Source organism: Passer montanus, unplaced genomic scaffold (assembly GCF_014805655.1).
Source record: "Passer montanus isolate IOZ18808 unplaced genomic scaffold, ASM1480565v1 scaffold147, whole genome shotgun sequence".
Lineage (NCBI taxonomy): Eukaryota > Metazoa > Chordata > Aves > Passeriformes > Passeridae > Passer > Passer montanus.
In genome coordinates this window covers 479834-492238 of record NW_024361718.1, presented here as the reverse complement: position 1 = coordinate 492238, position 12405 = coordinate 479834, and the positions used below count along the sequence as shown (strand labels likewise).

Here is a 12405-nt window from a genome sequence, read left to right as displayed (position 1 = left end):
CAGCTTTCATTATTAACATGGAAATCAGTCTGAACTTCAACAGGGCTGATTAAAATTCACGCTTCAATAAAATACCAGCCTGTTCTTAAAGCACTTGGCAATGAATTTGGAAGCTGAATATCAGATAGGGATAATGTAATTTTCTATGGTGTATTTTTACTGCAAGATACCATAGCAAGGAATGTGTAGTCATACCCTGCAGCAAAGGGGCAGCACAGAAGTCGTAGTCTCTGTGTAACTGCAAAAATTACAAAAGCTGCTTGGAGAGAAACGTGAAGTGCCTGGGATTTTTAGCATTCAGCTCAGCCTTTGGCATGACTGGGTGCAGAAAGCTTATGATTCTAGAGCTCAGCAGTGCTTATTCTGCATGACATTTCCAATCCTTAAATTCTTAAATTTAATGTTTTAATAACTGCTCTTTTTAATGATCTAACAGGTTCTTAAAAGTCTTTTTTTTTTTTTTTTTTTTAAGTGAGCAGTTCCTGGATTCTGCTCTTGACTATTCCAGTGTCTATTCTGGGGCATTAATTTGGGGCCTATTTTGAAACCTTGCTCCAGAGCCCTGAGTCAAAAGCTCAGGCCTTTTGCTTTTTTTGTTTAAAGATACTGAACGTGTTCCTGCCCTCCTTTGTTAGAGGTACCTGGCTTGGGCACTCCACAGCTCTGGGGAACTTCTCTCTTCTGGAAAATGGAGAGAACTTCCCCCAAACACTGCTGCTCCTTTTGCAGGTTGGAGGATGCATGGCAAAATTGACAAAAGTGCCTGGAGTAACATGACCCCATGAAGGGTTTGGACATTATTTAATTCTCATTCAAGCCACATTTGCAAGGTTTAATTTTCATTTATCCACCTGCTACAGGACAAATGCAGTCTGGGATAATATTAGAGATAAGATGAGACACTTGAGCACATCCAGAGGGGGCAATGAGGCTGGAGAGGGATTGGGAACACAAACACTGTGAGGAACGACTGAGGGAGCTGGGGGTGTTTACCCTGGAGAAAAGGAGGCTCAGGGGTGACCTTATCACTCCACAGCTCCTGAAAGGTGCCTGTGCTCAGCTGGGGCTGGGCTCCCTCTCCAGGCAGCACTGACAGAACCAGAGGACACAGCCTCAAACTGTGCCAAGGGAAATGTAGGTTGGACATCAGGAAAAAGTTTTTTACAGAGTGATAAAGTTCTGGAATGGCTGCCCGGGGAGGTGGTGCAGTCACCATCCCTGGGTGTGTTTAACAAAGCCTGGATGTGGCACTGGGTGCCAGGGTTTAGTTGAGGTGTCGTCAGGGAACAGGTTGGACTCAGTGGTCTTTAAGGTCTCTTCCAGCCTTGTGGATTCTGTGATTAGAGAATCCAACTGTTTGTATTTGGTGGAAATCCATAACTTTGGAACTTTTCACTGGGAGATGTTCCTCTCAGTTTAAGCTTCTGCTTATGGAGCATCCCCAGGGATCACCCGCCCTCAGTGATGAAAACACAGGAGGATATTTAAAGTGTTAGGTAGCAAATCCCAATGCCAGCAGCAGAGGAGACAGATTTGACTGGATCTTTGCTGTCATTTGTTGCAGTTTGTGTGTGTGGAAAGCATTGTGACAGCCGTGGTGGACATGTACCCCAAGGTGTTCCGCAGGGGCTACAGGAGGGAGCTGCTCATCCTCGGCCTCTCCGTCGTGTCCTACTTCCTCGGCCTCATCATGTTAACTGAGGTGAGAGCTGCCCTGCTCTGTGGGATTCACACTCTGAACCTGAGAGAAGCGGAGAAAAGAATGATCAAAACAATTCTTATCCCATTTGCTGTGCCCGTGTTGTGCCAAAGCAGAATGCAGTATGGAGATTGTTTATCCCAAGTGATGGGGTTTTGTTTCCTTGGCTATCAGGGCCAAGCACGTGTCCAGACTGTTGGTCAGCATACAGTCACAAGATTCTGGGCAGCTGAGTTGAGTTGGGTGCTTGTGCAGATTCAGTTTAGATGTAGTGTAATGTAATGTAATATAATATAGAATAATATGGTATAATAAAGTAATTAATTAGCCTTCTGATGTCAATGGAGTCAGATGCATCACTTCCTCCCCACCATTGGGGATGCACTGCTTTTCCCATACTGCTCAGAGAGAAACAACTTGTGGTTATAACCACCACAGATAAAGCACAAGAACCTTTGCCACAGACACATTTCCCTGTCAGGGATGTGGCAACAAAATACTTGAGAGACTGTTCTCAGTTCCTGTGTAACAACTGAAATGGGAAAAGTGGCCTTGTTTTATCAGCTGAGCTCAGGAGATGTTTTAATCAAAAATACACAGCCCAGCCAAGGAAATTCCATCTGCTTTGCACCAGCCAGCCACACACACTGATCATGGTCTCTGCTTGCTTACCCTGGGTAGGTACAACCACATTTTGGATGGAAAGAACAATAAAGAAAATTAAGTAAAGTGAAAAGAGAAAATCAAACCATCTTTGGTTTCCAGATCACCCAGCCGTATCAATCAGTACAGCTGATTGACACACTGATCATGGTCTCTGCTTGCTTACCCTGGGTAGGAACAACTACATTTTGAATGGAAAGAACAAAAAAGAAAATAAAGTGAAACGAGAAAATCAAACCATCTTTGGTTTCCATATCCCCCGGCCATGTCAATCAGTGCAGCTGATTGACACACTGATCATGGTCTCTGCTTGCTTACCCTGGGCAGGAACAACCACATTTTGAATGGAAAGAAGAATCAAGATTAAGTGAAAAGAGAAAATTAAACCATTTTTGGTTTCCAGATCATCAGCCATGTCAATCAGTGCAGCCAATCTCTGAGCAGAAATTTTATGTCCCTTCCAACTTAGAATAATCTGGAATTTGGAACATTAATATTTAATTACACTAATCTAATCTCCATCTCTAATAAGAGATATGATGATCTGTGTGGAATAAGACAATGAAAAGAAATTTTATATACTTATTGACTTTATATTTACCTGTAAATCATTCTTATTCTTAGTGAAATAAATCATCTTTGCTGTGCAAAATGGGAAATCTTGGAATAACCCTTCCATGGGCATGTGTTGAGCAGAGCACTGAGACATATTAAGATATATAGACTAACAGAAATATAAACTTGAAGAGTAAAAGGGAAGCAAGTTCTCCACACTGCAGGAATATCCATGCAGGGGTTTTGTTCTCCTCACCTTGTATTGTCTTAGTCAGTTGATTTCTAAATTTGCATTTTGCTCAGGCATTTGCTGAGCCTCACCATGATGACTTTGCAGCAGAAATTTCATTTTCTTCCTATTTTTAGGATTCTCTTCCATCTGCAGAAAGTTGTCTGAGATGTACTGGGTCACATGAGCTCCCCAAAAACCATTACATTCCAACTGAGGAGTTCATCTCAAGCCCTTCTTTCCTTCCTTAGAATTCCTTTTCATTGAAATGCTCTCTTGTGAACTCCTCCTCCTCATTATTTCAATATTAATAATACAGATGTGATAAACAATTAAGTATCTCACATATAAAGCAGTGTAATATTATCCATATAATTTTAATTATTTTAACCATAATGTTATTGATTGGATGATTCTTATTTCTTTCTCTTTGTGACAAATAATAAAGGCTTGTTTCAGTTATGTGGCTTCAAGTCTGTGAGCTGCATTCACACTTTTTAGGTCACTTCACTCATTTTCTAGTCCCTACACCATCAGAGAGGGATTTTGGTAGCTACAGATTTTACCTTCTTTCCCCACATTTTAATTAATTATTTTACATATTAATAACACAGACACAGAACCAGGATCTGGAGGTCAGAACCACCTGGGAATATCCACAGCTTGATGTGATAAAAAACAGAGGCAAAAGCAGGGAGGAAGGAGAGTATTTTTGGAAAAAAATCAAATTTACTTCTTTCCACTCCAAATTTATCCCCCTTAAAAAAGTGCGGAAAATTAAAAAAAAAAATCCAAGAAATTAATATTCTTTGTTCAAGAAGGAACCAACTTCAGTAGGAAGCTTGCCAGGGAGCCAACAGCTCGACAGTGTAATTAAGAGTTTGCTATGAAATATTCCCACTGGTGCCAACCCAATTTTTTTCCCCCTTTCCTAATTTCTTTTCCAGGGTGGGATGTATGTCTTCCAGCTCTTTGACTCCTATGCAGCCAGTGGGATGTGCCTGCTCTTTGTGGCCATATTTGAGTGTGTCTGCATAGGCTGGGTGTATGGTGAGTGATGAAAATTGCTCTGTTTTTCTTATCAAAGCTTTCTGTTTGCATAAAAGCAAAGTGAGAAACTTTTGCCTTTATGGAATGGGATCTTCCCCATAGTCATGCCCCAAAAAAGTCATAAATGCCTTTTTCTCCACAAAGATGCACACTATGGATAATTTCACTTTGTAAAGAGCCATAGAACTGCAGGTCACCTGTGCCCAGCTATCCTTGGGTTCACACATGAGCTTGTAGCATCTAAACATAGCATCTAAATATATTTATATAAAAAATAGATACACTTTGACTTGGGTTGTTTACAGCCTCATCCCACAACAAAGAGAATAAACTAACTAAGCAGAATATATTAGGTTTGTACTTGCTTTGAAGGAAAGCAAAACTCAAGGTGTGGAGGAAAAAGGAGAGTAGGACTACATGAAATGTTCATATTTTTGTGACAGCTTGTGCTGCACTAATGAAATCTCCCTCTCTGATAGGAGATAAAATGATCTGTATGAAATAAAAGTTTTATAGCACCAGAAGTTTCATAGCAGCAGGAATTGTAGATCAACCCCACCATGAGCACAGGGCAGATGGCAGGGAGGAATTTTCCAGGGAAAGAGGAGCAGCTTCATCCTTCCCCTGTCTGTCTTTTACTGCTTTAAATCCTGACCTGGACAACCCCTTCCATGTGTACTCTACATCTGCTTTTCCTTTGGTTTTGGGCAGGCAGCAATCGCTTTTATGAGAACATTGAAGACATGATTGGGTACAAACCTGTGTCGTTGATTAAGTGGTGCTGGATGGTCCTAACTCCAGGTATTTGTGCAGTAAGTACAGAATGTCCAAAACACTTGTTTTAGATATAAAGAGGGGGTTCAGTACCTGTTTTTTCTATTTTTGCTGCTGCTAATATTTGAGAGAAATGCCTATTGATTTGTAGCATGTATTTCAAATAAAAAACACTGTAGGATCAGTACAATTGTTAAATATTCTGTGAAAAATCTTAGTATGTACAATCATAGGAACAAAAATAATGCCAGAGCCCTAAATGAACATTTGCCAGAACAAGAGAGATGTTTTTCCTTGTAGTTGGTGCACTTTGTGTGCCAATACACAGCCTGAGCTCCTCCAGACTTGTGCTGGGTCCTTTGCTGCTTTCTCCTCCTTCTCCTCTCTCTTTGGGGGGAGTGGACATTTTCCAAAGGAGACAAGACATTTTGTACTTTTAAAAGTAGTAGGAGAGGCCAAAAGCCCATCCCACAGGCATGAAGGAGGGGAAGGAAGCTGGTGCCAGCTCTGCAGAGCTGTAGCAACATCACAGGGACAAAGTTCCAAAAGCAGCATGATCTGATTGCCCTTAAAATTGAGGATGAGGTGCCAAAACCCCTTCCAGCTGTGTAACACTCCAGTGATGGCAACTGCAAACCACAGCAGCTGGGGTATCTCGAGATCCAGGCTCCCATTTGCAAACTTAGGAAAATTTCTGACCCATTTGCACCAAATTTGAAATGACCTCTATACCATTGGCTCTTATACACTCGTTCCACCACTTTGGAGAAAATTACATGGTAGCTTTTCTCTATTTCATACACTGAAATGGTCCAAGCTGCTTGATTAGAAATTTAGAGAGATTTTTTAGGGGTTTTGGCAGGATGAAAGCATTGGAACTGCAGATACACTCAGTGGATTAAAGCAACTTCAAAAATTTTGGCTTTCATTTTTCATCCTGACAAGTTGGAGAGAACTCAGCTCATATTATTTAATCACAGCTGGTTCACTGTAGCAAAACTTAATCTTTCCTGCCCAGGTGCTGTTTGCCATCAAAGTGCAGGGTTTATTGTCATCAAGAGGTAAATAGGATTAAACTTGAAAGGTTGCTCGTTTCTGCAGGAGCCTCTGAGATGTGTTATTTAAGCTGTACAGAAAAGAAGATGCTGCTGGTGGGTTTTTTGCTCTGAGTGAAGAGCTTCCCTCTGCTCTCCCTCCTCAGGGAGCCTGGCCTGGCCTAAACACTCAACCACATCTTTGTTATACACACAGAGCTTGCCCAAATACCTCTGAAAATATCTCTGCTCATTTCAGGGAATCTTCATCTTTTTCCTGGTGAAATACAAGCCCCTGAAGTACAACAATGTGTACATCTACCCTGACTGGGGCTACGGCATCGGCTGGATGATGGCACTGTCCTCCATGGTCTGCATCCCGCTGTGGATCTGCATCAAGCTCTGGAAGACAGAAGGCACCTTCATGGAGGTGAGAGAGAGCTGCAGTGCAGTGATGCTGGAAAAAGAGCTGGGAAGGGGGTGGGACTCCTCACCAGCGTCCTTTCACCACAACAGCAGTGCCACATCCCTCTTCCCTGCTTTAGGGTTCTCAGCCGCTGCTGGAAAGAGAATTCTGAACTTTCCCTGCTTTGTTCTGAATTCCTGTGGGGTTTTTTGCTGCCAGTGGTAAATTAACCAATTGAAGGTGCTCTGTTCCAGCACAATTTGCAGCTTAAAATGTCTGTAACATCACCCAAATCCCTCAAGGTTTGTACCAGCCATTCCCTTTTTCCATAATTTTCATTGTGTTGCCAGGATTTTCTCCAGGAGCTGGGTTGCCCACATTCCCATTTTCTGGGCAGTTTTCCTAATTTCAGTTCTCTAAATGAGAAACTCAAGCAAATAAAGAGATTCAGTGGAATTTTCTGACATTTGGTTTCAGGTTAGCCCAGGTCTAGGCTGGGCTTATATTATCAAATTTAGGCTTGGAAGATTGCTTGTTTCTGTGGGAGCTCCAGAGAAAGGCAGTGAAGGAAGCAATAGTGGAAGAAACAAAAACACAAACCTTTTTCAGCCATTTGGGATTCCAACATTGCAGAAAAGCCTCAATTTGTCCATATTGCAAAGACTCTGTTCAGCTGATTAAACACAGCCTGGAGACTGCCTAGGAAATCCTTGCTGGGTATATAAACTAAAAGTGGATTGTCCATTGTCTCAGAGAGTTAAAAAAGGAAGTCTGCACAAATCTAAACATTAAATATTTTCTCAGTGCACCAGCCCCAGCTGTCCTGCAGGTGAGCAGAGTTTGCTGGAGCTGCAGCACTGCAGACAGGTTGTTATCTTTTCCCTGCCAGGATGACAAGAGATTCTTTGAATCACAGCTGGGAGCTTCTTGAGGAGCCAACTTCCTGCTGTGAGCAGCAGCCTTGCTGTGGATGTCATTGCTAGAAAAGAGAAAGTAGATTTTGCTTTATCACAGCTCAACACACCTTGGCTGTCTCTGGTTTATTTGCTTTTTCCAGCGGACATCATTGATGATAAAATGAGAAACAAAATGCACCTGTAGAACAGACAGAGTGCTGAGAGTCTTCATGAAAAGGGATGATTAAATCAGCATAAAAATTCGCTTTGGTTTGAGCTTTGCCTTCTTTGGTCTGGAAGGATTTACCCAGAATTGTGCAGCCTGCAGGTCTGAGGGTGTGCCCAAACAGGGAAATAAATGAGAGGCAGACGTGCAGGAGTAAAGCCTTTTATAATGGATCTGTTAAAGAGAGGTGTGTCTGTGGCCAAGAAAAACGTAATGATTTCCAATTTCTCCAATTTTCTAGAAATTCAGGAAGCTGATTACACCTAGCTCAGACCTGAAAATGCGGGGCAAGCTCGGAGGAGGAGCCTACATTGCAGCAATAAATGACTGCGATGCCAAACTGAAAGGAGATGGCGCCATTTCCACCATCACAGAAAAGGAGACACATTTCTGAAAGAACTTTTTTTTCTTGTTTTATTTTTTTTGTATAAAGAAATAAATAAATTCACTTAATTATAGAGGCTGGCTTGTTTTGCACAGAATTTTATTAACCAGTTAATTTTAAAGTGAAAATTGTATACTTGTTTAAAAAGTGATTTTTTTAAATTACTCTATCTGTAATGATTCTGTAAAAGAAAAAGAAATAGTATTATATGGTCTGTTAGTGATGACTTCTTGTAATATGGTGATTCCAGTCAATGTTTTTTGGTTTTTTTTTTAGACTTTAGAGGGACCTGTATAATGTGCTGTAAAACTTTTCTACTTTGATTTGTGGCAGGTGTAATGTTGTATAGACCTTCTAACCTGTAAGCATTTCAGCCCATTTCAGCTGTCCATGTGTGTATATAAAGGGGACCAGCCTGTCCTGTGGTTTGCTTGGGAAGAAATCTCCTTTCAGGGTGAGTTTGGTGATGCCAACAGCACCTCAGCTGCTCCCACCTCCTTCCCTCCACCCTCCACTGGCTTCAGCAGGGCTGGAAATGTGGAATGGGCCCATCCTGAGCCGCAGTTTTCCTGGAGATTGGATAGAGGCTGGTTCTGAAGGGCTCTGAATTTTGCTGCTGTAAGTTCCTGGTCTCTGTCAGGATGTGCTCCCAAACCTTTCCATTTTCCTCCGTGGGTGGCTGCTCCTGAATTTTGGCCAGCACTTCCCGCTCCCTGGACTGACCTGAGTTTGTGTGTGCTTGTCCAGCAGGAGATCAAAGTTATTTCACTGAGCTGGAGATGTCCTGAAGGGAAAAGAGCAGGTTTAGGGCCAGGTTTAGGGCTCTCTGTCTGTACAACTCATTCCCTTCCAAAGGAATCCAGAATCCTACAGTGCCAGTGTGGATCCCTACACAGCTCCTCTGCTGGCACAGGGTGGGGTTTGGGGTGTTCTTTGCAGGGCCAGGAGCTGGCCTGGATGATCCTTGCAATTCAGGGGGTTCTGATTCCTCTTCAGGGCCCTTCCCAGGTCCCCTCAGATCAGGCACAGATTCCTCTGCCCTGGATGGGATGGAGTCTGAAGTCAGAGCAGGGATTTCTTTAGCAGAAGGTTGGGGTGATGTCCTTTATCCGTGCAGGAGCCCCAGGAGGTCATTTTTGGGTGGTGCAGGGAGGGGATTCTCACAGGGCTCTTGTGACCCCTCGCTGGCACAAAGGGAGCAGTGCTGGCTTTCTCAGTCAGGCCTTGCTCTGGACTGGTTAGGGTTAAAATCCTGGGTTTAAAGCTGGTTTTGTACGTGGATCCAGCTGCTGGATGGTTGTTCCAGGAGGTGTGCAGATGGCCCAGTATGGAAACTCCTACACTCTGTCTTAGGATGTGGGTTTTTTTACCTGATCATACTCCAAGCACTGTTATTTGTTCTGGACATTTTTTTTCTTGGCCTGTTTTTTTTTATTTGATGGTTGTGTGAGAAACCTGTGGAGGAACAGCATCCTGCACTGCACAGGATTCAGGAGCAGAGACAAGAGACAGCCCAGAAGAAATGTCATAAAACCTGCTGCCTTCTCTGCAACTCCAACCCACTGGAGCTCAGAAACAGCACCTGGAGTTGTAAGCAACAGAAATGGCTCCTGACCTTCTCCCAAGGAAATATTTTCCTAGAAATCACTAAATATATCTTAATATTGGCTAGAACTGTACCTGCAGTCAGCACTTCTCTGAGCTCTTGCTGTTACTTCTTTAAAAAAGCATTTTTATGGAACTGCTTTGTCTCGAGTCACTTCATTAAATCTAATAGAGTCATTTAATTTTTACTTTATCTTATTTGTAGGGGTTTATTTTGTATGTGGCAAGGTGGAAGCCTAGCAGAGGACTTCAGATCCTGTAAGTCCCGTTTTCATGTCTCCATTGTGAGGTGCCTGGGGCAGAACATTTGGAAGAAACCTGGATTTAGGAAGGCACAAAACCATCATTTTGTGCCTCCCTCAGAGGGAGCCAAAACTCAGTCCCATGGGAAAACTGGGAGAGGAATGTTCCCAGAATTGAAACCACAGATTGATTTATATACAGTGAAGAAACTGAATTGACATCAACACTCCAAAATCTAGGAATTCTCAGTTTTGGAAGTCCCAACAAGCCAGGAATATTTGTGACCCCAGTCTCCCTTCCTTGGCTTTCTCCCCAACCACCCAGGCTGCAGAACCAAGGCCCCAGAGCTGCACGTGGGCCTTGGGGTGGGTTATGGTCCCTCGCATGGAGAATGTGAAGATATTTTCTGATCACTGAAGGGAGATGCACCTTAGGTTGTGCTGGGCCTGGATTTCAGGACTCCTGAGAACCTTTAGGTTGTGCTGGGCCTTGGTTTCAGGACTCTTGAGAATCTTTAGTTTGTCCTGGACCTGGATTTTGGGACTCCTGAGAATCTTTAGGTTGTATTTGGCCTGGATTTCAGACTCCTGAGAACCTTTAGGCTGTGCTTAGCCATGGTTTCAGAACTCCTGAGAATCTTTAGTTTGTCCTGGGTCTGGATTTTGGGACTCCTGAGAACCTTTAGGCTGTGCTTAGCCGTGGTTTCAGAACTCCTGAGAACCTTTAGGTTGTGCTGGGTCTGGATTTTGGGACTCCTGAGAACCTTTAGGTTGTGCTTGGCCTGGATTTCAGAGTCATTCCCTCGGCAGTCAGGATTCTGAGGAAGTGCCAAGAGGTGCAGCCCCTGCTCCTGGGGCCATCCATGGGCACAAAGTGACCCCACACGGGCTGAGGTGATGTCTTGGTGGTTTTGGCACCCCAGATGGGGCAGGAAACTGATGCTTTGGAGGGGCCCCCAGAGCAGAGGCCAGGCAAGGTTAAGGGAATAAAGTGGGGATTTATTAAAGCCTTCAGCAGGCACAGCTTGGGCAGCCACAGCCTCCAGAGGCTGCACCCAAGGTGGGCGATGGGCACGAGGTTTTCACACAATTATCAGTTAATGGGTTAATGCTCCAATTCCAGCTGCAGGTAATGAAGTCATTTACCCCAGTTTGCTCTCCCAGCTCACTTTAGGTTTTCCTTTTTGGGGCCTGAGGCAGTGAGGTGTCCTTGAGTTCCAGGCCTGGAGAGGAATTGTTGTGTCTGCCCAAAATGTGGAGACAGTACCCAGCACTCTGTATGGAGTTTAGATTATGCATTAATGCAGCACAGGAATTGAAAAATAGAAAAGCTAAAACCCTAAAGCATCACTGGGATGGGGATAAACGCTGCTGTAGGACAAAAAGGGCTCCCTGTGCTTTGTGTGAGTCCCGTGGTCCTGGCCCCAGGCCTGCAGGAAGGCTGTGCTGTGCCCAGGAGCTGCTCCCGTGCTGCTATGAACATTTCACCTGTGCTCTAAAGCATCCCCCGTCTTACTGCTGAGCTCTGCTCTGTGTGCTGATTGCTGATTTGTTTAACACTTTATTGATTAAAAAAAATATTTTTTTTTCTTTTTGTGGGGAGGGAAGTGGGAGGGTAAATTTCCTAATTGTGGTTGGGGATTTTTTTGAAATTATATGAGGGGAGATGTAAAAAACCCAGCTCTGTGGTGATGATTTTTTAATGCAGTAGGAGCCAACTGCCCTTTTCTGAAATATTTGCAGAATTATTAAAAATAATACAATAAAAATGAACAACCACTATGGTTTATGTAACATTTTGCACAAAGAAAGATTATGTTTGGTTTTGAAGGGCACAAGATTTCATTTACTGACTTTGTTCTCAAAAATTAAAGGAAATGGGCAAACCCCATTCTGTGTATTTTAATTTATATCGATGTACTTGACATGACACTCCCCTAATGAATTAAATAATCCCAGCTGCCCTGGCAGAGCAAACAAATGTCCCCTGGGATGGGAAGTGTGGAACTGAGAAACAAGAGGAGGTTCAGCAACTTGTTTGAGGTCATGCAGGAAATCTGTGGCTGAGCAAAACTGAAGTTCCCTGGGGTCTATATCCATATTTATTTATATCTATATTTGATATATATGTATTTAGGTATAACTAGATATCTATCTTTAGATATAAATAGATATATCTATTTATATAGAGATATATAAATAGCTAAATTTCTATATAAAATATAGATAAAAATAAATATAGATATAGACCCCAGGGAACTGCGGTTTTTCTCAGCCATATATAATATATTAATTATATTATATTATATTATATTATATTATATTATATTATATTATATTATATTATATTAATAAATCTTACTATATAAACATATCTATAGCGATTTATATCTAAATATCTATATAAAATGTAGATATAAATACATATAGATATAAATATAAAGCAAAAGTAATTATAAAGATTATACATATAAATGATAAAATGAAATATAAATTTAAATAGAAAAAAAAATTTAAATATTTTAGAAATGTTTAAAATAGTAAAAAATTACAATGTAAATTATCAATTATAAATTTAAATATTAAATATAGATATAACTGTAACTATAACTATAACTATAACTATAACTATAACTATAAC

General features: G+C 42.0%; 1 protein-coding gene and 1 long non-coding RNA gene across 4 annotated transcripts in view; one reads left to right on the top strand and one right to left on the bottom strand.

Moving 5' to 3' along the window:
• Positions 1–9658, top strand: part of LOC120498374 (sodium- and chloride-dependent GABA transporter 3) — a 94863-nt gene extending 85205 nt beyond the window's left edge. For all 3 annotated transcript variants that reach the window (XM_039701023.1, XM_039701022.1, XM_039701024.1), the window contains exons 11-15: positions 1565–1702; positions 4094–4196; positions 4908–5008; positions 6264–6434; positions 7774–9658. In XM_039701023.1, the coding sequence (XP_039556957.1) occupies positions 1565–1702; positions 4094–4196; positions 4908–5008; positions 6264–6434; positions 7774–7926 (666 nt within the window). In that variant the 3' untranslated portion in view covers positions 7927–9658. The remainder of the gene's footprint in view (positions 1–1564; positions 1703–4093; positions 4197–4907; positions 5009–6263; positions 6435–7773) is intronic.
• On the bottom strand, positions 8154–11649 carry LOC120498375. The gene is made up of 2 exons (XR_005626669.1): positions 10487–11649; positions 8154–10444 (listed from the first exon to the last, which is right to left on the bottom strand). It is a non-coding gene; the product is annotated as an uncharacterized LOC120498375 (long non-coding RNA).
• Between the last annotated feature and the right edge of the window lie 756 nt (positions 11650–12405).